The sequence below is a fragment of the Quercus robur genome, chromosome 2 (genome assembly GCF_932294415.1).
Source record: "Quercus robur chromosome 2, dhQueRobu3.1, whole genome shotgun sequence".
In the NCBI taxonomy this organism is placed as follows: Eukaryota; Viridiplantae; Streptophyta; class Magnoliopsida; order Fagales; family Fagaceae; genus Quercus; species Quercus robur.
The window spans coordinates 96,792,859-96,817,932 of NC_065535.1; the positions used below are offsets into that span (position 1 = coordinate 96,792,859).

Sequence of the window (25,074 nt, forward strand, 5' to 3'; positions counted from 1 at the left end):
AAATGTACTTGTATCACAACACATTGCACTCTTTAATAAGTTTCTTTTATATGCTCAGCTCCACCATTGAAATTGATTGACTTACCGGGATTGGATCAACGAATTATGGATGATTCAATGGTGAGTGGCTGTAAGTGGTCTTCTCTTTTGTTTCAAATTTAGTAGAAGGTATTTTTTTTTTGGGTCCTTGCTAATTCTTCTTGGAGTAGATTGGACACGGTATAGTTGTTTTTAATAATGCTTCTGATGAATATTCAATTTTTAAGGTTCTCTTGGAACTTCATTTAAATAATTATTACTTTTCTACTTATTTTATGCAGATCAGCGAATATGTTGAACACAATGATGCTATTTTGCTAGTTGTAATTCCTGCAACTCAGGCGCCAGAAATTTCATCGTCTCGAGCCCTTAAAATAGTGAAGGAATTTGATGCAGACAGTGGGTTTTTCATTGTTAAGCTTGCATTTTCTAATTTCCTTAAAAGACATTCTTCATTTATTTCAAGTTTGTTATCTTTTGCACATCCTTTTTTAATGATATTTTATTAGTTTTTATTTTTATCCCCTTTTATTTTTGGGTTGACTGTAGGCACTAGAACGGTTGGCATTATTAGTAAAATTGATCAAGCAGCTTCAGAACCGAAAGCTCTTGCAGCTGTTCAGGCTCTCCTACTGAATCAGGGACCACCAAAGACATCTGATATACCTTGGGTTGCTTTAATTGGTCAATCTGTTTCTATAGCTTCAGCACAGTCTGGTGCTGGTTCTGAGAATTCTTTAGAAACTGCTTGGCGAGCTGAAAGTGAAAGTTTAAAATCTATTTTGACTGGAGCTCCTCAAAGCAAGCTGGGTAGAGTAGCTTTGGTGGAGGCCCTTGCTGGCCAGATTCGTAACCGTATGAAACTCAGACTGCCAAATCTTCTTTCTGGGTAAGTTTTTCCCCTTCATCTGCTCTTGATCTTCTGTTTATGAAGTTAAAGTTCTGTTAAGATAGAAGTTTGTTGTAACTGTTCTATCTGTTCTTTTTTTTCATTGCTGCATACAATTTTGTAGCTAAGTTTATTTTTCTTATTGATACTTTTCCTTTTCTGGAAATGAATAGATTATTTTGAATAACTATTAATAATTGCTGATTGGGGCGAGGATTGTTCAGTACTTCAGTTTATTATAGTTGTGCTGCTTTTTCTAAAATCTGTTACATTGATAAAGTATGTCTACTTTGTTTTTGTTTCTCCGGGAAGACTGTCTTGGAAGAATAGTGGTGAGAATTTTATGGATGATCTTTGTGGTAAATAACATTCTATTAATGTTATCCAGCATGTCCAGACTAGTACTGTTGTGCCGGTTTGAAGTCCATGCTATTGCATATATTACAATATGCAGATGACCAGATTGAAGTTGGGTTTCAATTATGATTTGTCGATAGTTGTCTGTTTTCATTAGCTCATATGTTACTAAATGCAAGCTGAACTAGGATTTATTACTTATTTATTTATCATCATTGTTTACAACGGGCAAGCTAACCTAGTTGAGAGGTGAGTTATCAAATTTGAAGTTCTTTCCTGCTTCTCAGAGTCTTTTCTCAGATACTTCCTAGATATTTGGGTCAGCAAGCTTAATGACAAAGCACATGGAATTATTTCTTTTTCTATGTATCCTTAAACCTTTATGAGACAGGTCTGTTATGAAGAGCTAATTTTTGTTCTGTAGTTGCATAGTTACACTGCCACTTTCTCTTCCTTTTTAAAGTTTGGGGGTCTGGATCATTCTCATTCAAAAACCAATCTAGTTAAAAAGCTTATGAATGGGTGTACTTTGGTGGGGTCTTATTGTCTATAGTTTTTATTTGTAACTGGAGTTTTGGAACCTTCATTACTTTATTGATACTTTCATCCTTTTGACAATACTGCAGTCTTCAGGGGAAGTCTCAAATTGTTCAGGATGAATTAGTTAGACTTGGTGAACAAATGGTTAATAGTGCTGAAGGTACAAGAGCTATAGCCTTGCAACTGTGCCGTGAATTTGAGGACAAATTTCTCCTACATATCACAGGTGGTGAGGTCAGTAATTTCTTTCAAATGTAGCTCATTATAATCTTATGTCAGTAATGCAAAATATTTGAATGACACATAAGGAAGAATGTATATATCTCCAACTGGTTGTCATGCCAAAGGCCTAGTATATGTGTCTAAAATTGAGAAGTATGCATCCCCCTTGTTAGATATTTTTACAGCCTAATAAGAGTGCCTGGTCAAATATCAAAGTGCTATTCAAGTTAACGTTTGGTTGCCATTTGACTTCCTATAGGCCTAACAGTAATCCTGGCATTGCATTATTTTAATTGGTACAAATCTGTTATCCTGATTCCTACTGTGCATAGGGATGGTTGTTTGATTTGTTGTTTTTCTGCCACTTCTTTGTAGTCATGATCTTGAAATTTGATGTTCAATTTCACAAATACACTGCCGCTGATGTGTACCGTTGCAAGAATTGTGTCCTACCACAAATACTTAGTTCTGTTCACAAATTTTCTTTGCAGGGTAGTGGTTGGAAAGTTGTTGCTAGTTTTGAGGGAAATTTTCCTAACAGGATCAAGCAGCTTCCCCTGGACAGGCATTTTGACATAAACAATGTCAAAAGGGTAGAGTCTCTTTTTCTTATTTCATTCTCCTTATGTTTTGTTTTTGACTTGTAATGTTTTCAGGTGCTTTGCTTTTGATATGGCACTTTTCAATTTTATTAGATTGTCCTAGAAGCAGATGGTTATCAACCTTATCTTATATCTCCAGAGAAAGGTTTGAGGTCGTTAATAAAAGGCGTCCTAGAACTGGCAAAGGAACCATCTCGTTTATGTGTCGAGGAGGTACTCTGATGTACTTTGGGGTTTATTCTTGTTTCTACTCTATCCCTAGCTGTATTCTTCTTGTATACTTGGGTGACTCCTTTTTATGATATGGATAATATTTACATTACTTATCAAAAAAAAAAAAAAGTTTTGTTAATGTTTGCAAATGTTAGGCTTATGTTTGTGGTCTTTCATTTTTTTAGGCATGTAACTCAGTCTTTGGTTCAAAGGAAGCTCTATTTGGTAGTGATTTTTAATTAAAATTTAACTGGAAATACAAGGGCTTGCAGATATGTATAAATGTTTATATTCACTAAGAGCATGTGATTATGGCATGTGTACATGTGATTAAATTTTTATTTGGTATAACAAGAATGGCCTACCTTGAATTTATTTCAATTTGTGTCTATTTCATTAAATAGCCTATGGCTTTTTTTTAAAAAAAAAAAAAAATTTATTCCTTTGGTACAATTCAAACCAAAAGAAAAAAAACACTGAAAACATACAAATTTGGGACCCACCATCTGGTCGCAGTGGGGTCTGCTTTGATTCCATTTTGTCACACCCTAACTCATCATTGGCAAGAAATTGTCCTCTTTGGGAGTGACACATAGCCTTATTCCTCAAGTTCTTAAAAGGACTCTTACCAAGTAGAGTCCAAGGCCTCTATATAAGGCACGGGTTCCCCCCTTACTTGGGCAATGTGCGACTTAGGATTTGGTTGTCCCTCATCTCATGCCACTTAAAAGGTTTTTTTGGACTTTTGTGTCCTCTTAGGAATCTTACTTGATTATGCTTGATGTAGAGGAGTGTCTCTTTATGAACAAAATAGTGAAGAGTATGCACTGTATAATTGATCATTAGACCCTAGCTAAACTAGCTAGAAGAGAAAGAGGTTTTTTGTTTTGTTTTGTTTTTTTAACAGAGAGAGCATTCCATAAGTTGCTAACTTGTAATGAGATTGATCATTTCCCAAAAACGTCATCTTTTGATTTTTGTTTTCCTCCAATGCTCATCAGGGAACATTTTCTGAGGGAGAAAGCGTACTAGAGGTAGAGGAAGGCCAAAATCTCAAAAATAACAATAATAGAAGTAATAAAAAAGGACATGTAGATTATGGAAGTAACAGAAACTATGACTTTATATAGAATAGAATGGAAGAAAAGAGTACATGTGGCTAGAAAATAACATTTTGTTTTTGTTTTTGTTTGCTATTATCAAGCATAAATATATATATATATATATCTTTTTTTCTTTCTTTTTTATTGGTATTTTTATAGTAATTATAATACATTTTTTTTTGGGTGCAAGGTAAACATTCTATTTATATTTTAGTTTTACTATTTAATCTAATTTGTGGGTGACTACTAAAATAGGTGCATCGAGTACTTGTGGAAATAGTTTCTGCTGCTGCAAGTGCGACGCCTGGGCTTGGAAGATATCCTCCTTTTAAGAGAGAGGTAATAGTTTCTTACAGCTGTTTGCATATACTTTTTGAGTACTTAGAAAAAAAGCAGAAGTTTTTGTGTAGCTACATTATTGGATGTTTCATCTGTTGTGAAATTTAAAAATCAGGTTGTGGCAGTTGCAAGTGCTGCACTTGACGAGTTTAAGAATGAGGCAAAAAAAATGGTGATAGCACTAGTGGATATGGAGCGTGCTTTTGTTCCACCTCAGCACTTCATCCGTCTGGTTCAAAGGCGGTATGCTCAATGAGAAATCCTTTTATTTTATTTTAACAAGTAAAGAAATCCTTATTGATATGAGGAGAAACCTAAAAAATACAGGAAGTGGATCAAGCTAATTCTAAAAGGTTACAATTTTTTTGTTAAATAACATTTATTAAAAAAGAATCCCAATTACACAGAGAGTATATTATGTGAACAACACAATCAATCTCTTAAATTATAATAATCAATCAGATCTAAGAGTGGAGTAAAAGAAAAAGAGCCCAAAAAATCACTGCCTAGGACAGACATCTATTCTTTAACACCACTCAAGATACAGCAAATGTTGAAAATGCTAATGGCCAAATATCTCTTATCACCGAGCAATGTAGTGGAAGATGATCAATTGATTACCCCAATACATTTGCAAATACAACGCCAATCAACAATCACTATGTTCTGCTTTGGAAGATTATCCACAGCTAGAATCTGTTCTAAAGCTGCTGTCCATTATAGAAAAGCAACCTTCTGGGGCACCTTAGCAGTCCAAGTACTCTTCCAAGGAGACTTTACTCGTAGATCCTCTCAAAGCAACATAAAACAGTTGAACTTTAAAATTTTCAGATTGTATTAATCTCGAAGACATTTGATCTGCACCTTCACTCAAAGGAAAATGAGAATATAGCATATCAAAAAGCTTAACCACATTTTCCAATTCCAATTTGGGAGAGCACGAGTATTCCAAATTTGATCCCTCTTGATTCCAAACCTCCACAACCATTTCTAGAAGGCTTAATGGCTTGATAAAAAATGACAATTTGTTGGTAGACTAGTTCATGTACTCTTGATATGGGCAATCCTTTCTCTTTATAAATATGACTAATTATGCCATTTACTGGAGTATGGGGTTGGGTGACATGGCACATTTTTTATAAGGAAGAAATTTTATTGTTAGTGATGTAAAAAACCTTGCAAGTAGATGGGAAATGTAGCCATCCAATCATGCATAGAGCGTTAGAATATCAACTTAAGTTCCAAAGGTGATCGTTCATTCCCTTCAGCTGTGTGGTGTAATTGGATGTTTGCTGACGTCATGGTAGTGAGTTATGGTGGTTGAGAGGCTAACTCACATGGTATTTTTTGCTGACTGGTATATATTTAATTCTGGAAAGGTGCCACATCATCAAAAATTGACTCATCAACAAATTCCGTCACTTAAATAGATGACATAAGGGAAAAGATTAAAATGAATCTTTTTGAAAAATACAGTGACCAACTTCACATAATTTTTTGGGGATGAACAGAGATTTGAGTGATTTTTATTGATGAAAGATATACTGTAACGAACAGATTATTAATGCACGTGTCATTGCTGTAGTATAATTGCTAATTACTGTACTTCAAAGAGTTCCTCTGTTTTTATGTTTGGGCTTCTGTGTTGTTTGGCATTATGTCATCTGATCCATTGGTATCTAACTTGATCAGAATGGATAGGCAACGCCGTGAAGAAGAGCTGAAAAACCGACCTTCCAAAAAGGCACCTGATGCAGAGCAGTCAATTTTGAATAGGGTGTGGGCTTATTGACTTTCTTTATAATAAATTGGAGGTTTATAAGTTATGATATTTCACATAAGTGCTTTGATGCTTTTATATCCATCAAATGCATGATGAAAGTTCCTTTTATTTGAATTTATGGATTATGTCTTCTTGGTTTCCATGGATAGGCCACCAGTCCTCAAACAGGGGAACAAACTGGTGGAAGCTTAAAATCAATGAAAGAGAAATCTGGTCAGCAAGAGAAGGATGTACAAGAGGGATCAGCCTTGAAGACCGCTGGACCTGGTGGCGAGATAACAGCAGGTATGAGTATAATCAGTTTGAAAAATGTAACTTTTGATCTAAAAAGTTTTTCATTTTCTTAATTATATGTTAAATTATACATAATTAGTTGTCAAGCGTTGACATCGGTGACTCTCACAAACTTCTGACTACTGTACCTGCATGAACATAAATCAATGATGACTGAAAAACCCACAAACTCATTGCCATTCAAATCATAAACCACTTTGACTGTTGAAACTGCTGTGAACCTTCACAAATCTAATAGAAATCTCCAGACAATGCTGATAAACTAGGAGTGACATTCAGAGTATCAAGAAGCAACGAACACAGTAACCAAGGACATGGTTTTATTGTTGACGGTGACAATGGTGATGAATACTGAAGTCCTTTGCAATGTCTTCATACCCTTACCAACACCAGACAAATCAACAAACGTTTTAACCCAAATCAACCAACAGAGCAGTCTGAAGAAAAAGGAACAATAAATGGAAAAGAAAGAAAGGAAAGAGAAAATGAGAAGGAGACAAAAATGAGAACCAGAGGCAAGGGAACAATTCAAATCACTTGTTCTGATACCTCTACCGGTTAATAAATTTGAGAAGAGAAGATAATAACAGAAAATATGAATAGAAACTTTTTTTCTATATTGCACCCTCACCCAATCGATCTCCATTATTAGGAGCATTTACAAATATGACAGAATACTATGTTACTGACAAGTGGTAGGGACACCTCACCAATGGTATCTTTTAGAAGAATACAAGAGAGTATTCTCTCTAACACGCTTAATTTGTTGCACATGTTGATTCCAAGGATGTAGGACTAAGGAATTTTAATTTATTAGTTTCTTCTAAGGCCTAAGGGTTTACCCTCCAACCTTCTCTTGATTATGGAGATCCTGCTTCTTGTAATTGATACTTGCTCTGTATTTTCAGGATTTTTATTGAAGAAAAGTGCCAAAACAAATGGGTGGAGTAGACGGTGGTTTGTTTTTAATGAGAAAACTGGAAAGGTTAGTGGTCTAATCTGTTTGGTTTATTACCTTGCTTAATATTGCATGGATATTTTGCAATTTTTCTTCCTGTTTCTTATGTAATCTTTGATTCTCCCACGCTTATTTTATCCTTATTCATGTATATTAACAAAAACCTTACAGTAAATCTCTGTGGCATGGTATGATTAGAATTGTTTTTAATACTGACAAAAGAAAAGTATGTGAATAGATTGTCTCATGTTTATTTGTTCTTTTAAGACACTTGACAAAGGTGCACATAGACATGGTTTGAAGCTGATGGTAAAACAAGGCTCATCTATTTCTATTCAACTCTTAGGCACCTTTAATGAAGAACACTTGTGACATCCTTGTATTTATTAATAAAAATTTAAGATCAAATTTGTAAGGAATGGTATGATTAGAATTGTATTTAATTCTGACAACTGAAGAATAGATTGTCTCCTCGGTGCAGGAAGTGCAACGAAATATGATTTTAATTAGTTTTATTTAATTGTGGAAGCCAATTGTATTTCGATTTGGAGTCTTAGTAGTCAATAGTTGGGATTCCTCAAATCAACAAGAATTAGGGATAAGCCTTAGTCTATATAAGTACAGTATTGTACTCCTATGGAGAAAGTTTACAATTTGATTGATTATTGAAAGTTCTCTAGGAATTTTCTAATGTTTTTTTTGCAACTCCAAGCCAAGTCCTACATATTGACTCCTAGGTTTGTTCTCTCTTACTTGATGCTAATTCCAAGCAAGCCTAGGTGCTGACTCCTGGGTTATCTATCCCCTACTCTTGTGTTTATTAATTATTTTGTTTCATCCTTTTGCCAAGAGCCTTGTAGCTCAATTGGTTGGCACCTTTTGGTGTTGCATCCTTTTGGTTTTTTCATGTGACAGTCATGTTAATGGGGTTCTTTTAAAAAACTTATCCAAAGTGCACATAGACAATTGTTGAGGCCTAAGGAAAAATAAGGCTCTCATATTGCCACTCAAAGCTTGGGCACCTTCAATGAGGCATTCTTTATGCACACGGGGATGCATGTTTTTGCAAAAGGTCAAGGTGCAAATACTTGCACACATTTTTGTTTTCTGTTGACTAATACTTGTATAACTCTGTTGTAACCATATTGGTTGTAGTTAACCATTTCACTATGACATGCATTATATTTATTTAATCAATTTTATGATGATTGTTGTTAGACTTTATAGAATTAATGTAAATGAAATGAATCCTAAACCCTGATTTTCTTTCTACTAACCCTATCTCTACTCTGCATCATGCTGTTCACATAGTTTTAAATTTCAAATGTCTGAATTGTTGGATTTTTTAGTTCATTTTGAATCTGAACACATTAGAGAGCGAGGCGCTTGAGTAATTTAAATTGATTTCGTTTAGTTTGGAATATAAGTGTTTGGATCATTGCATTTGTTAAGTTAAACTGTTCCATCTCCTTCTGTCATTATTTAGTTTTATGCCTGCAAACTGCACTTCATTTAGCTCTGGCTTATGCCTTTGCGTTTTGTTAGGCTCTGAAAGACCTTAGTGCTTAGGCACACTTTTAGACTTCAATTAAAAATGTGTCATCTCCCTTATTAGGACTCTGAATTCAATTGTTCTTATCTCTATCATTTCCATTGTTTTGTAATATTGTGAAATTTTTTTAGTTGATGTAATATGTTTTAATTTAGCTTTATATTGCAGCTTGGATACACTAAAAAACAAGAGGAAAGACATTTTCGTGGAGTCATCACCTTGGAGGTATGAATTTCTTGTTAGTTTCTTGGGATGCTTGCAGCAATGGATTCTGATGTTGGACAGCATATTCAAAGACTTTGTTTTACTGTTTACTTCTCTTCTGGCTATTTCTTGACCCACCCCCACCCCCACCCCCATCCCCAAAAAAAGACACACAAATTTTTAGAAATTTTTTTCTTCTTTTAGTTTCCCCTTTTTGTTATATGATATTCTTGTTCTGAACATGTTGGGCCGAATATATCATATATTTGTGTAAATTTCTGGTTTTGCAAGTACATATTAATATAAAATTGGTGGTTTTCGTTTACTTAAATGAGGTTATATTGCAGACTCGCGGTTCTGTGTGTCCATAGTAGGTTCTTAGTATTCATTGCAAATTGGTAGTTTCATCTCTATTCCTGTTTTTGTAAATACTGTAGCAAGTACTGGTTCTATCAAGTTCATAAATAGAAGTTTCATGGTTCTCAAGATTTATGCGACTATTTTAATGATCCACATATTTGTTAGATAGATCCCTGTTATTGGAAGAAAATGTGATAGACAAAAAGAAAATTCCAGCCTACACTAAAATCAATATTTAAGCATTACAACACCTTACATGCAAAAAGTGTATAATCTTGTTGCAAACCTGGGGTATGTGGTGTCTGATTTTTAATACCTGAAAAAACAATGTACCTTTGACATGGATTGGAACAAATAGTCCCAGTTATTTATTTATTTATTTTTACAAATTAAACTACTTATCCTTTTAAAAATAAACTAGGTATATTAAAATGAGGTGGATTCAAATCAGAGTCATACCCAAGAACAACCATCTTTGCTCCTCAATTGGTGCCACCAATCCAAAATTACATTTTAAGCAGTGTTTTTATCTACCCGAGAATAGAGAGAGGGAAAGAGAAACTTGGATAGGGTTGTTAATGTTTCCATAGGGTTTTTAGGATTGGAAAAAAATATACCCTTGTGGGACCAGTCGGTAAAATCTTTGCTTCTCTTGCTCTTGTTCTTGCATATGATTGCAATTGAGGATAAAATGAGGCAGAGTCGTTTGAAATGGTTTGGACATGTGCAATGAAGATTTGCACTTGCACCAATGCGATGAGTAGAAAGGACAAATGGGTAGCTAAAAATGATGTGGAATATAATGAAAACAATATGGTTATTAGATATGTAAGTGGGCACATGGCCCTAGTTAGGGTCAAGGTGCATAGAAGGATCGATATAGATGATCCTAATTAATTGGGTTTAAGGCTTATAACTGAGTTGAATATGAGTTAAAGTGGGTTTATTTATGTGAACATGTCCATAATAAGAGAGTTATTTTTACTGAATTTTATTTTTCAACTTCAATGCCAATAGGGTAAATTTTCTATGAATATAGTTTTTGATAAGTAAGAAGTTCTTAAAAAACAGAACAAAAGTACAAGTAGGTATACAAGATCTCCAAATGTTACAATCTAAGAACAAGGAGATCAATAAGATGAAGAAATGACAACCATTTGATCATGATTCATACGATCAACTTGTCTTAAGAGCATGGATTTAAGTGAATTTAAATGTAGTTCAGCACTTTTGAAGTTGCGATTCTTCTGTTCTCTCAATTTCTTACTATTTATAATAGAAATATAGCTTGAATTGGATCCTATGAAAGCCATTGATTTTCCCACAATTAACTCATATTCAATGAATTTTTAGTTATTTGACTTTCACTCACTTCTTCCCCAACTATGAGTTTGAATTTGATGAGCATATTGGTGTCATTTAGCATGCGTTGCACTTTAATGCCTTTGTCTCTGAATATTTCAATGAATCACTCAGGAATGCAATATAGAGGAAATTTCTGATGAAGAGGAAGCACCTTCAAAAGGTTCCAAGAACAAAAAAGCCAATGGACCAGATTCTAAAGTACCTAGTCTTGTTTTCAAGTTAACTAGCAAGATTCCATATAAGACTGTTTTGAAAGGTAGCAATATTTATCTTTAAATTGCTTCCTAGTACTGTTCGCAGAAAAATTCCTCTCCAATGAAGTTGTGTGCCAATACATGCTTCAATTAATATGTATTTTTGCAGCTCACAGTGCTGTTGTGTTAAAGGCTGAGAGTGTCGCAGATAAGGTTGAGTGGTTAAATAGGTTAAGAAAAGTTGCTGGGCCTTATAAAGGAGGTGAAGCAAAGGGTGAATCTGGTTTTCCCATGCGGCATAGTTTTTCTGATGGTTCTCTTGTGAGTTACTGAACAATGTTGATTATTTTTATCCAATATCATAGCATATTTGATCTTGCAGTTGTTTTAGTTTCTTGTAGTTTCCTTTAGATTTTTGGAGTCCACGAATTTGTTAGTTATGTGATACATTAGGGATTTGAAAATCAAAGAGGTCCTTGTTTTTGACTTCATTTAAAGAGTATCCATATTTATGTTTGAACTCTCTTCAGCAATTTGTCCTCTTGACATGTTTTGAACATGGAAATCTGTGGTTTATATAAATATATATATATATATATATAAATATATATATATATATATATAAATATATATTTATTTCAGCCTCCTTGTGGAGTGAAAATAGTTCTTTAAATAATTTTTAACTTGTTTGTGGTCTTTCCTGGTTTTTCTTGCTGGCCAATAGAGCTTGTTTCACATGTCTTTGGACATATGTCTGATGTGTTCACTTGTTTTAGGATTCAATGGTGAGGAAACCAGCTGATCCAGAGGAAGAGCTTCGATGGATGTCCCAAGAAGTACGCGGTTATGTTGAAGCTGTTCTTAACAGCCTTGCTGCGAATGTCCCAAAAGTCAGTTTTTTTCTCTGTGCCAGTCATCCTTTCTGTAACTTTTTATCTATAGTTCTCTAATGTATGTCAGTAACTGTTCTGGCTGAGCAGGCAGTTGTTCTTTGCCAAGTAGAGAAAGCCAAGGAAGACATGCTTAATCAGTTATACAGTTCTATCAGGTTAGCAACATATCAATCTCTTTGGTGACATACTAATGATACTGTTTCCCATGTATGGATGCATAATATTTTTTCCCAATTCTGTTATGAAAGTATTCTAATTTTTAATGGTATATATTTCTGATGTTTGTTCCTTTATGTGTGAAGATTTATACCAAATTTCACAGGAAGAGAACAATTCTTAATTGTAATAAAAATTCTTATGTGTGCTTCCTTTCATGTTTTTAAATGCGTTTCTGGTTGGATGTTTCCTTGAGATATAATACAATATTACACTCTGCAATTAAAGTATGAGCATTTGCAACTTTAAGACATGCATGTGTCATCCAAATACAACCTCTGGTTTCTTTCTTCCAATATATTTCTTGTTAAATTGGTTCTTAATTATGAATTTTTTTTATTACCCCTTGGTTGATAGTGCCCTAAGCACAGCAAGGATTGAAGAACTGATCCAGGAAGATCAGAATGTAAAGCATAGGAGGGAGCGAATCCAGAGGCAGTCCTCTCTTCTTTCAAAACTCACCAGGCAACTTAGCATTCATGACAATCGAGCAGCTGCTGCCTCTAGTTGGTCCAATGGTGGGGGTGGAGCAGGTAAATATAATTGCATATGTTGCAGACTGCCATTTTTACTGTGTTTTGGGTATCTCAATTGGACAGATAATAATGCATGCAGAATAAAAAACTCACTTTCCACGTTTGTGAAGTAATGACACAAAATTCTTATTCCATTTCGTTACCATTGTGTTTCCCCTTGTTACTCATTTAAATGTGGCCAGCTGAACTTTAACTTGTAGAAAGAATTTAAAATTATTGGCACATTCTAGTATCGAGTTGAACTTACTCAAGAGATTTCTGCAAGTTGTTCACACTAGTTGCTGAATCATCTCTCTTTTTGTATATCGTCAAAATGTTGTTGAATCATGACTGTGATTTTAAGGAAATGAATTTATTTAAAAACTGATGGATCTTATAGATGATGATTTTGAACTTGAAAATGTGTTCTTCTACTGTATGGAGTATGGGCAAAGAGGGTGAAAATGTTAAATTTAATGTGATCTTAGAGATTTGATTTTTGGGACATTTCCTTATTTAGACCTTCCCATTAGAAATGCACTCTCCCAATATGATATCCGTCCTTAGAGCACTTTACGTGGTGAGTGCATAATGTTTAATAAGAAATTTCAACATTTTCCTATCCAAAAAAAAAAGAAAAAAAAAGAAGAAATTTCAACATTTTGATTTAGAAGAATTACTGTTTACTAAGAAGAATTTAAATTGTTAGTTTCTATCTAATAGTTCTCATTTTATTACTAGGTACTGATTTCTGACAATTCATTGTACAGAGAACAGCCCAAGAACCACTGCACCCCCAACAGGTGATGACTGGAGGTCAGCATTTGATGCTGCTGCAAATGGATCTGTTGACTCATATGATGACTCATCTAGGTTCAGCAGGGGTCACAGTCGACGGTACAGTGATCCATCTCAGAATGGTGATTCAAACTCAAGCTCAAACTCCAGCAGTCGCCGCACACCTAACAGGTTGCCGCCCACTCCGCCACAGTCAGGTTATAAATAACAACAATCTATTCAGTTGGTGTGTGTTGCTCCTGCTCAGATTGAGCTTTTGCCAAGCTCACATTAAGTTAGGGTGGTTTTGTAGAAGTGGAATAGGTTTGTAGATAAATCTTGCTATTACATCTGTGATTTTTGCAGTGTATTTTCTCTATGCTAAGTAAAATTTTCTTTCTCCCATATGGGTGGACTGGCGAGGGGAAAGAGGGGAAGGGAGAGAGAGAAGGGGGGAGGGGGAGGAGGCATGGAGTGTCTCTCTAACATTTGGTGGGCCCCACAAACCCATGAGACTCATATGTTGTGAGAGGGATGCTTCATGAGATGGTCGGTCTCATAAGAGAATTTTTAATGAGGGTGGGGTACCCTTATCCCTTTTTCACCCTCAGATGCTACAATTGTAATTGGTTGTACTGAATCTGATTAAATTTGTAAAATTTTATATAGCAGGTATGGTATCTGTGGTTAGATACAATCTGCCTCAATTTCCCTCCCTAGAAATGATGAAATATTGTGCTTTCTTGTAAAATTTGACGTTGTTTAGACATCTAAATGCCATTTTTTGTTGGCATGCTCCAATTGAGTGAACCATAGAGCTTAACTTTTGGCCTTAAAAATAAAACAAGGTATTGCACAAGCAAATAAGATAGTGCAACCATCAGCATCTGCTCAAGCGTGAAAGAAGATCAAGAAGAGAGTATTTGAGCGCAAATCCTATCCAACATGTCTTTGTCGAGCCCACCTCAGAATGTTAAAAGATTAAGGATACCAAAATAATGAATGTTTTGCGTTTTGATTTATCTTAAGAGACTCAAAATTTGGTGCTTTGTGATACTAGACTACTGGTATTGTCCCAAACTCACAGTTTAGCACAGTCAATATTACGTCATACACTTCAATGACTTCATATCAAATTTAACCTTCGATGCAAAACGAATAAAGTAGAACGGAACTCTCGTTGTTTATAAAGGTTTCATAGTGCCCCCAATCAGGGACTGATAAAAAGTTTAAAGTTTTAGCGAGTAACTAGTAGCTGACCAGTGAATGCTAAAAAAATTTGATGCTCTGTTTTTTTGTTAAGGTGAAAAATAAAAGTATTATATGAGATTCATAAGTATTGGTCCCAAACTCTTTTTAAAATGATATGATGTGATTATTTTATAACAAAGTATAGTCGATATAATATATTAAGCTATCTATATTTGTTATTTGAAAGTGTTTAAAATTTTGTAAGTTTGTTTGTTTTTGTTTTTTCAAGGAAACTATTTTACATTATATTATTATATAAGGCGAGATATTTTGTAAATAATGTAATGTGTAGTTGGAATTTGTTTTTAGTACTCTCTACAAATGGTTTATACTCTATCGACTTGAATGACTTGAAGAGAAATTAGAAGAAGAAAAAAAATACAAAAATTTAATAACATAAGAAAAATGTAATTTTATTAAAAACCTACCAACATTATGTTGAGGAGGTAACATAATTGTCAATGAAGCAACTCTTTTTTCTACACAAACCTCTTTTCCCAAATTATTATTGAAGTAGACTGAGTAGATCAAATGGACTGAATAAATTGAAGTGGACTGAAATGGACTAAAGTGAACTGAATGGGATCAAAGTGGTCCAAATAGACTGACGTGTATCGAGATGGGTCAAAATGCCATGCGGTTATAGCTCAACAAGAGAGTTTCAACAAACAAGGTACATCTTTGAATGAAATAATCACCATTTATGGTAATAATAACTTGCAATTGATAGACGGGAAAAATATGAATTTCTTTACATTTTTCAAATTTATTCTTTGATGGAAGGAATTATTTACTGTTTCCGTAATATCCCAAAAAGCCATAAAATTATTAAAGAGCTTCCATTGTTTGTATGTACATATATTTCAATGATTAAAGGCATTAGTCCAAGCACCCTCCCTTTTCTCCAAAAGAGTCATCACTCATCAGCACTGCTTCTGGCGGTGTAATACAACTTACATAAAGAGCATTTTCTTCTTTTCTTGATAGGCTCTTATATATAGGACTTTCTGCTGAATAGATGAGCGAATTTTCAACTTATGAATTATACAGTCTGCATTTATAGCGAGATGATTCCTTCTAGACATTTACAGGAGTTTTTATAGATATCAGGGCATGATATAGATATCAGGGCATGATTTATATGGGTTTAAACTAGTCCAGAGCTAGCATTTGATATCTCAGCTAGCTGGTTGCCTACTAGAGAGAAATATGATACAATGATGAATGGTCCACTAGTGATTGCTGTCAATGAAACTATTTACACACTCTGATTCTTGAAGCAAAAGATCATAACTATGATTATCTCAAAATGATGAAAAATACATTTACAGGTATAAAAACACAAACATTTTCCTTCAAGTTAGGGCCTCGTTTTCCTCTATCTGCTGTATACCTTCCTTAAAGGGACCAGACTCATGCAAGAGTTTCGTAACAAGCCTGACCTGCAAACAGAATAACTAATTAGATACTGGAAAATCATTCAAGGCATGTATGTAAGAATACTAAATCTTCTATTTCAGCAAAAAGAAAACTTAATCTTCTATGCAGACAAATATTATCAGCATTTTTTCTTCCCTTATAGACAATTTATTTCACTAAAATTTCACTCCTCAGAAGAGAGAGGGAGCGGAATGAGGGAGAGGTTGAAGGAGCATTGGAAGAGGATAAGATATTAGAGTAAAAATGAAATAAAAAACCTCCTATGGAGAAGCCGGGTCACTTAGATTATTATGCATGTGACAGAAGAAACTACACCACCACTCATGCACAAAAACTATGCTGTATGTATATGTAGTCTTACATCCACTATAAAAATCATTGCCAGTTTGGATTATGCGTATCCATGTACCCAATTTCCTGATATTCAACCCTCCTACGCATAATGGTGTACATGCAATTGTTTCCATGCATAAATAAATTGGGCATAAGATGGAGCTCTGTTGCCTTGAAAGGATGAAATTCTCATACTGATGGCCGATTAATAATTCCTCATTCCTCAAAAATAAAGTTTCTGCCTAAAATGCAGCAATATAACACTAATCACCTGAGTTGATTCGCGGACTAGAAAATCCTCTATGGCCTTCCCGAAACTTTTATTAATAAGGTAATGGCAACTGTAAGTTGTCACAGGCATATAACCCCGCTGAATCTTGTGCTCACCCTGAGCTCCTGCCTCAACTGTGTTCAAATTGAGTTCAATGGCTGCTTCTATTGCCTGTTATATCAAATCAAAGCACCCATAAGACACAAACAAATAATAAGCATTTCTTCGCAGGATGATGTTCTTTACACACTGGAATTCTTGGCATAATGAACTCCAAAAGAAATAATTTATAAATTCTAGGCACTCATGGTTGCCTGTAAGCTTGAGCTTTGTGATTAAGTGGGAGAACAATCACCCTGGGCTCAAGGGTTCTAAAGTGCACTATCACATTCATAGTTATTTTTTGTTTTTTGACATGTAAATAGTTTTATTGAAACAAGAGCAAAGAGGAGTGCAGCCCTAATACACAGGACATGTAATATCATTTTCAATAGTTATAGCCTAACATTATCATAGATATAGCTGTTGTTTCAGAGCATGGAAAATATTATAGATTGTTACTCTGGTTATAGAACTGAAGGTGAGGAGTTGAGAATTGTAGATTGTTTAGGTTCACAATCAGACATAAACCTGGTAATAGCATGCTTCAAAATGCAAACTTGGATAGTAAGCTCGTGGCTGACATCCCCATAGCCGCCCAAATAAAGTATCTCCTCCTATAAGGTTAAGAGCTCCAGCAACAAGTTCTTCCCCTTCTTCAGCAACAACAAGTAGTACTTGATCCCCCATCTTTGATCCCATATTGTGGAAGAACTCTCTTGTTAGATAAGGAGTACCCCACCTATGGATGAATCAACAGCATATCTAAGATGCAGCATCTCAAGATTTTCGTATAATTCAACAAATCTTTAACAAAATAAGGTACAAAAAGAATATTGAAAATGGTTTTGTAAATTATATACTTTCACTAAAAAGCCAAAAAAAAGGGGCCAATGTTAAGGACCAAACTTGTTATCGGTGGTGCTCCTGTAAAAATTATAAAAAGAATCCCAGTGCCTCGCCTGCCAACAGAACCATAAAATAATTAGGATAAGAAGTCCCAACTCATGACACCAACAATTTTTCAACTATAATATCTGAATAGGAGAGAAATAAATGCGATTACTATAAAACTGGCCACACCATTATCGATGGGAATCAATATGGAGAACTTGGAGCACCAGATCATTTTGGCCTAAAGGGAAGTTTTTGTTGGATTTATCCGTTTGGCACCATTTACCTCCCTAGTCTATGTTACAGGAAGGAAATTTATAGAAGAAGCAAACCATATGTAATTGTTTTACAAACTATGCAACATTTTGCAATCTTTGGAGTTTTACCCAACAAATTATGAAGATGATGTATCCCATCTTTAAATGAGTATACAAATATACTGTTTGATAATTAAATAAAAACAAATTCATGTTTTTTATTTCTTTGATTTCATGTTTAGGTAGTTTATGTTAGTCATCATTAAATTTTGGCTTGTTACAACATTTCTAAACAAAAGCCATACTACTATGGGTGAAAAGACATTGAAACATTCCACAATTCAGAGAGGTAGATTGGCACCATAGTACACACAAAAACATGCAAATTTTAGATTATAGAGAGGTGAAAAAACTCTTTCTTGGATAAATTTTAGATTTTTAACCAAAAACATGCAAATTTATGTATACAGTTCATTTTGAAATTTTATCTAACCATATATAAATATTTGAACAAATACGGGCCGTTAAATTACCGATTGTCCCAAAAGTTTAAACTATTGGGATATGACAAATTTAATCATTTAATCATTTAATCACACAATTCTAACACTTCCCCTCATGTGTGGGCAAAAACTACCTTTTAATAAATGAGGCCCAACATGTGAGAATTTAAATGGGAGGTAGAGTGGAGGAGACAATGATCGAACTCAGGATCTCATGCTTTGATACCATGTTAAATTACCGATTGTTCCAAGAGCTTAAACTATTGGGATATGGTAAATTTAATCATTTAACCACACAATTCTAATACAGACAAAGCAAATGTGAAGTAGGATAAACAAATATGCTTCAGACATAAGTTATCATACTCAAAACAGTAAAATGACAATGAACAGAGCACATAATTACATAATAACTTGAAGTTATCCCTATTATCCATTACCTTTATCTCATAACCCCGAAGCCGTTTCATAGTCAGATTTTGCACAGAAATCTGCACCATAGAAAATTCAATGAGAAAACATACAACTTGCATGTCCAAAAGCATGTCAACTGATATCCTAGTCTAATTGACAGTATACCACGTGAGAGGCAAAGGCAATCATTTTTAGAAAATTGGCATTGGCTTCTACTTATGTGTGTGTGTGTGGAGAGAGAGAGATAGAGAGAGAGATTCTAAATTGTATGAAAACAGGAAACAAAATATAATTGGGTTAAGATGCACAAGAGGATTCATGACCAATATCCTACGTGGGCCCCTAATTCTGGATAGTTCTTCCATTAGTTGTAGAAGACAACTAAATCCGCAAACTCTATAACAATTTACATCTTTTGTCTGTTTTCAATCCATGATTTTATTTTCAGATTTTCAACTGATTCCTTAGAGTATCATAAAAAGTTTCCTTCAGTATTTTAGTGTTGTCTAAATTGATTATGTATCTTTGTACCATTCCAATCACATCCGTGCACTCTTTCTATAGTCATCCATCGCCATCAATCTCCAATTCAAATGATTATTACCAAGATTCAGCTTGAAGCTAATCTTAACCAGCATTGATGAAAGTCAATTAAATCAGTACAAACAAATCACCAGCTCCTCTTTTGCTTGAAGATGAATTTTCTCATGACCATTAAGTCTCTCATAATATGTGTATGTATAAAACAATGTTTTGGAGGGACCAAACCAACCTTTTTGCGTTCCTGACGAATATTTTTTCTCTTACTTTGTTTCATGTCCATCAAAAACTCATCAAAACTGCAGCACACAAGGAGATTCATTCATTTTATATTATTTGTGCATACAACACAGCAGAGCAAAAATAAAGAAATACTGAATCATGCAGCAACTAATAAGTTGAGGCATTTCAGGGATTTACTACTGCAACTTGTTCTAATTATACAATGCTTATACTTATGTTGACATTTAAGAGCAGAAGAGCTAATAATGTTATGCTTAAAAAATTCGCCCCTTCTGTGGTCAGGTATTTTTTTTTTTGAAAATTTGATTTTAACCTTGAGGACAGAATAAATATGAAAGGACCAGAAATCAGAAGGGATGCATTAAACCCAAATAATATAACAACAGAATATGTGCTTAAAAATTCCAGGAATACTCAACAAGATGGAAACCTTAGAGAGAGAGAGAGAGGATAAAAATTTATATGACCGATGCATCTTGCCTTAAAGGGTGGCCAAAATCATAAGGATTGGACAAATAAGCTCAGGAGTTGCTTAACCAGGGTCATGTAGGTCCACAATGTTGCTAATAGTGGACTGAATCAATGCAAGCAAGCCTAGACTTAATCATTACCTTCCTTGATGCTACACTTGGTTGCATATATGAAGAAAATGACAATCACCACATAATCTTCAAGGGAAGTGTCATGATGCAACAATGGAGTGCCATATAAAATAAATAGACTGTATTATAAAAGTCACGTTACTATGAAAAAAAAACTGTTTAGTATCACTCACTTCTTATAGTTACGATTTTTCCAGTGGTACTGCATTCCAATCCTCTGCAGAAAACCTCCTTCCTTCAGTTTCTGCCACTCATTTTTAGACGGGAAGGTAATATGCAATGATGAAAGCTGAGACTGTAAAAGATATAAGGTAACCTTAAGTGACCCAGCAGTCAATTCTTGCGTGTCATCATAAATGAATATAGAAACACCATAAGTGCTCTTTAGATTATCTAAAACATTGTACCAAAACAAAAAAGATTATCTAAAATGTTGAATCACAAGAACGTAGCCAATCTCATGAATAAGGAAAAGGTAATAATCACAATATAACTAGAATAAGCGCCATACTACAAATTAACTTAAAGCCTGCATTAAACAAATGTTAAATATTACTCTATTGGAAAACAAATCCTTTTATCAATAAAATGTGGAAGTGTGTTCTAAGACCAAAGATGGAAAATGCAGTTATAATATTTCCTCACTTAAATATCAGATATTTTCCTCATCAGTTATCTTTTTCCATCCACTGTAAGTAGAGACCAATATCACAAGAAACCTTTACTCATCTCAGCACCACCTATGAAGCATTTCAGTTTCTTCTCTCCTAGCTGACTTAAGCAATAACAAACACACACACACACACACAAACTTTTATACATATATATATATATATATATATGTAATATAAGGAAAATGTTACACACATAGATACATAGCATACATATTTGTGTGTGCATACACTTAGGAAATACAATGCACAAGAAGTATGCACACAAAGAAAAATCATATAATTATTCTATTCATCTGTATGAACTTTTTAGAAAACTACTAAGAAGATTTTATTCCTTGTGATGATATGCAGTCAATACCTTTTTCCCAAATTTTCCTTTTCTGTATATATTATTGGCTAGTTTCTAAATTTCTAGGGGTCTAACATTGTAGCACTATAATATACATACTCCCACTAGACATGGTTCCACAGGCACGAGGAAAATTCCACATAAGCCATGCAATTCAATTTTGCTCTCTTATTCTTCTTTATTATTTTATTTAATTTTTTAAGTAAATGATTCATTAAATACGTGTAAAAGAGGCTTAAATTAATTCTTTTCCCCTCATATACGGAGTATATTTGCTTAAATTAAATCTTTTGTGAGCAGAGATCAGCCTGGTCTTGGCAAAGCCTCTAATTCTTAACAAGATATCTGAACTGAGCTACAACACTAGGTGCCTTGATGTAGTATAAGGTTGCTTCAGCACAAACTTTGGTAATCATCAATCTCCAAAAGTTCAAAGAGTTTTTGTTGCAAAGCAGTTCACCATTCTCATTCACTCATTCTGACCTTCCTAAAACTCTACCTGTACTTATTGTGGCTTGACCAAGTGATATGTCAATTAACTTCATAAAGAGGCAAAAACGGATACTAAAATTCAATATCTACAAAGATATTTGACTCGAAATACAAACAATTTTTCATCAACAAAAATATGTGAGGGAAGCTTCCAAAAGGCACTTAAGTAAAGATAGTATATACACATCAAATTTGAGTTTTCATATGAAGATACTGTTCCCCTCAATATTCAAATTATATAAACATGTACAAGTGCAGGTGCATCTTCAGCAGTACTAATCCAGAAAAGAGAGGAAACTGACGCCTGATTTAGACACAATATAATATGTCACATCATCTATCTCACATCAATACAAACAGAGGAATTTTTCAGTTAACCCAATTAATAAAATATGTCTCCTTGTTTCTCACATTGACAGAGAAACAACAGCTGAACTCAAAATAAATTTGGAATAGATATATGAAAAAAATACAAACAGTAGGTATAGAAATAGCTTAACATAAACAAACTAACGCATGAAAATAAAGAGCCATTGGATTCATCCAATACCTTGGCTGCCAGCTCCTTAAGAGCAGAGACCATAATGTCAAAAACTTGATCCTTGAAAGATGTATTGCGAATTAAAATTCTTGGACCAGTTACTGGAGTAAAAGGTACACAACATTGCAACTTTGGATAATATCTTGCCCCAAAATTGTAGTATGCATCGGCCCAAGAATGATCAAAAACAAATTCACCATAGGAATGGCTGCAAATGTAAATAAAACAATATTATCAGCAGGGACGAGATAAAGTTTAAGCATTTTATCGAATTGTAGAAGAAAGTACATGAAAAATTTCTGTGTGGACAACATAGCAGATGGTAAACCTTTTAAGATAGAGTGGAGCAACACCTAAAATATTTTCACATTCATCCTTCACAATCATGTGGCGTGGCATCCATCCTGTTTCCTGAAAGAAAAATTAAGCTAATAATTGATTTAACACAGGAATTTTCATGTTCATTCACATCAATGCACGACCTCACCTCCACCTTGCTCTTACAAGAGGAGCAAGTCCCATTTGAGCTAGATCTCATTGGCCCTGATGATCCAGACCCATTGATGTTTATTGGGAAAGTTACGATTTCTCATAAAGTTTCCAAGTGGGAATGATTTGTTTTGAACATGAAATGTGTTGGTGTAGCACCATGGATTTGCTCAATCAGGGATCCACAAAAGTGAGTGAGTTGAACAAAAGATTCATTTATGCTTACAGAAATTAGAGACAGTGATTATTTAGGTCCAGAATTTTATGTATTATATTTGAGGTATACAAGCTTTCCACCAATAAATACTACAATATTCGTTAAGGAAGTAAATAAGGGAGCAATTCTTAATGAAAAGTGGAAATTCGAAGAAAGCAGAACTAATTACTTGGAGTAATAATCATGGCAAAGCCTCTGTTATACTCTTTAGCAAAATAAAATATCAGAGGACATTCATTTTCTAGTGCTAGATAAGCTAAAAGCGAGATACTAAAATGGCACTAGGAGAAATAGATAACATTACAAATTATAGAGGTCCGATATGAAGCAATGATTCCTAACCTTCACTGCACAGTTAGACTCCTCTAAGCTTGAAAGAAAACCATGTGTAAGAAATGGATTATATTTTTCAGGACCCGTGGCATCCAAAGCGCACGCATCCCAGTCGTTAGGTGAAACCTCTAAGATTGAAGAAACAACTGAAACTGATATCCTTTTAGATTTCACTTCATTTGCTGAAATGCCCTGAATTGAGAATCAGTACAATGCCATTAGCTACAGCAAATAAAAACAACAAATAGATAAATATGCAATCAACAATCCAAAGTGAGGGGGGGGGGGGGGGAGGGGGGGGGGCCCACTGGCGTTGACCCTGTCAAAGTGAAATCTCCAAGTGAAAAGTCCACTTCCTGTGGTGGTGCTACAGACTTCTTAGATCCCCAAAATAGTGCACTAATTCTAGGCACCTGAACTGAAGTTCCTGTTATATGCCTACATTGTGCTTTTCCCTACAAAGTCAACAGAGAAAAAAAAGGACTTTTTTTTTTCAGTTCATCTATCAGTTTATGCCCAATTTGTGAAAAGTAAACATTGAGTGAAACTTGAAACACATCTCAATCCTCTTATTGTCATAGCCCTGATTGAACCACCAAGCAATAGTCAGAACAAAAGGAATATCATTTTTCTTTGTCTAGACTATTCCTAATTCTCCATATTTAAAAGATAATTTTTTTTTTCTTCAAAAAGCAAACTATCCAATTCATTGTACCATTATTCCTAAACATAGCAAGTAATCATAACATGGTCCCCAGAGAAAAAAAAGGGAAGACAAGAAGAAAAAAAAGACGTGTATAAGTCCGAAATGGATGACAATAACCAATACCCATATCATAAAATGAATTTTTAAGAAAGTTTGAGAGGCAAATCCAACCAAATAATCACTTTTCACACAATTTTAGAACACCAGTTGGTATATGCACAGCAATATGTAAACTCACAGACAGAGAGAGTTGCTTACGAAATTAGATGGGAATTGGCCTAGAAAAGGAGAAGACTTGCAGTAGCTCACTGCTACTGCCATGGCCACCACTCTCTCTCACTCTCTCTCTCTCTCTTCAAATTGCATGCAACGTGGCAAACTCTAATGCCAGGTCTTATTTTGATAGATATAATATAATATTGTAGCGACGATTTTTAAGGCCGTTAAAACAATCTCTCTTTTTGACTTAACAATCACTCGTAGTAACGATAAATGTGCATCTCGTTAAGAAAGACCGTTATTAAGGTGACTTTATTCAGCTGTTAGATCGCTATCTTCGCCGTAATAAGTTACAAGAGAATAAATTTGCACTCAATTTCACTAGTCAATATTTTATAGTTCAGTATATTTTTTACACATGTTGTACAAGTGCACTCAATTTCACTGCGTGTGTAGTCCATATATATTTTATAGTTCAGTATATTGTTTACACAAATTGTGTATAAGCGTATAAAACTCTTATTTTTTATGAGTATGAAAGAAGCTATAAGGAGTTTTGGGCGAAAATGGCCAACTAGCCTTAAAAACCAAACTATCTAGTTAGTAGGCGAGACTTAGAAACATATTTCATTTATAGCATCTCGAGTCTTAAAGACTCGATTTTGGGCTTCAAAATCGAGTCTTTAAGGCTCGGTTTGTATGCTTGACCACGTCTGATGTGGCAGTGGTGCCATCTGGTATTGACATGGAAATCGAGTCTCTTAGACTCGATTTCTAACCCTTATATATCAG

The 25,074-nt window shown here is 34.5% G+C and overlaps 2 protein-coding genes across 4 annotated transcripts in view; one reads left to right on the top strand and one right to left on the bottom strand.

Moving 5' to 3' along the window:
• The window catches only part of LOC126716080 (dynamin-2A), a 105,321-nt gene that overhangs the window by 3,869 nt on the left and 76,378 nt on the right, over positions 1-25,074 (top strand). Inside the window, exons 5-22 of one of the 3 annotated variants that reach the window (XM_050417050.1) lie at positions 59-120; positions 321-438; positions 589-928; positions 1,912-2,059; positions 2,539-2,640; positions 2,743-2,862; positions 4,221-4,304; positions 4,420-4,547; positions 5,997-6,081; positions 6,237-6,372; positions 7,290-7,366; positions 9,060-9,116; positions 10,932-11,076; positions 11,184-11,335; positions 11,791-11,904; positions 11,995-12,062; positions 12,481-12,656; positions 13,380-13,546. In XM_050417050.1, coding sequence (XP_050273007.1) covers positions 59-120; positions 321-438; positions 589-928; positions 1,912-2,059; positions 2,539-2,640; positions 2,743-2,862; positions 4,221-4,304; positions 4,420-4,547; positions 5,997-6,081; positions 6,237-6,372; positions 7,290-7,366; positions 9,060-9,116; positions 10,932-11,076; positions 11,184-11,335; positions 11,791-11,904; positions 11,995-12,062; positions 12,481-12,656; positions 13,380-13,393 — 2,126 coding nt within the window. In that variant the 3' untranslated portion in view covers positions 13,394-13,546. Of the gene's footprint in view, positions 1-58; positions 121-320; positions 439-588; positions 929-1,911; positions 2,060-2,538; positions 2,641-2,742; positions 2,863-4,220; positions 4,305-4,419; positions 4,548-5,996; positions 6,082-6,236; positions 6,373-7,289; positions 7,367-9,059; positions 9,117-10,931; positions 11,077-11,183; positions 11,336-11,790; positions 11,905-11,994; positions 12,063-12,480; positions 12,657-13,379; positions 14,167-25,074 lie in introns of those variants that run through there. The other 2 variants (XM_050417048.1, XM_050417049.1) reach the window with 2 other exon arrangements.
• Positions 15,784-24,485, bottom strand: LOC126716082 (uncharacterized). The gene is made up of 12 exons (XM_050417055.1): positions 24,322-24,485; positions 23,665-23,812; positions 23,367-23,551; positions 22,647-22,729; positions 22,328-22,526; positions 20,436-20,557; positions 19,650-19,716; positions 18,904-18,954; positions 17,719-17,771; positions 17,341-17,551; positions 16,711-16,881; positions 15,784-16,108 (listed from the first exon to the last, which is right to left on the bottom strand). Exons 1-12 carry the CDS (start codon positions 24,382-24,384, stop codon positions 16,022-16,024), a joined length of 1,440 nt encoding a protein of 479 aa, XP_050273012.1. The 5' UTR covers positions 24,385-24,485; the 3' UTR covers positions 15,784-16,021.

Coding starts and splice junctions, on each gene's coding strand:
- LOC126716082 (XM_050417055.1), bottom strand. CDS start 24,384: ATGGCAGTAGCAGTGAGCTACTGCAAGTCTTCTCCTTTTCTAGGCCAA. Junction 23,813..24,321: donor GCCAATTCCCATCTAATTTC/GTAAGCAACTCT, acceptor TTGACTTTGTAG/GGAAAAGCACAATGTAGGCA. Junction 17,552..17,718: donor AGGAGCACCACCGATAACAA/GTTTGGTCCTTA, acceptor ATTCATCCATAG/GTGGGGTACTCCTTATCTAA.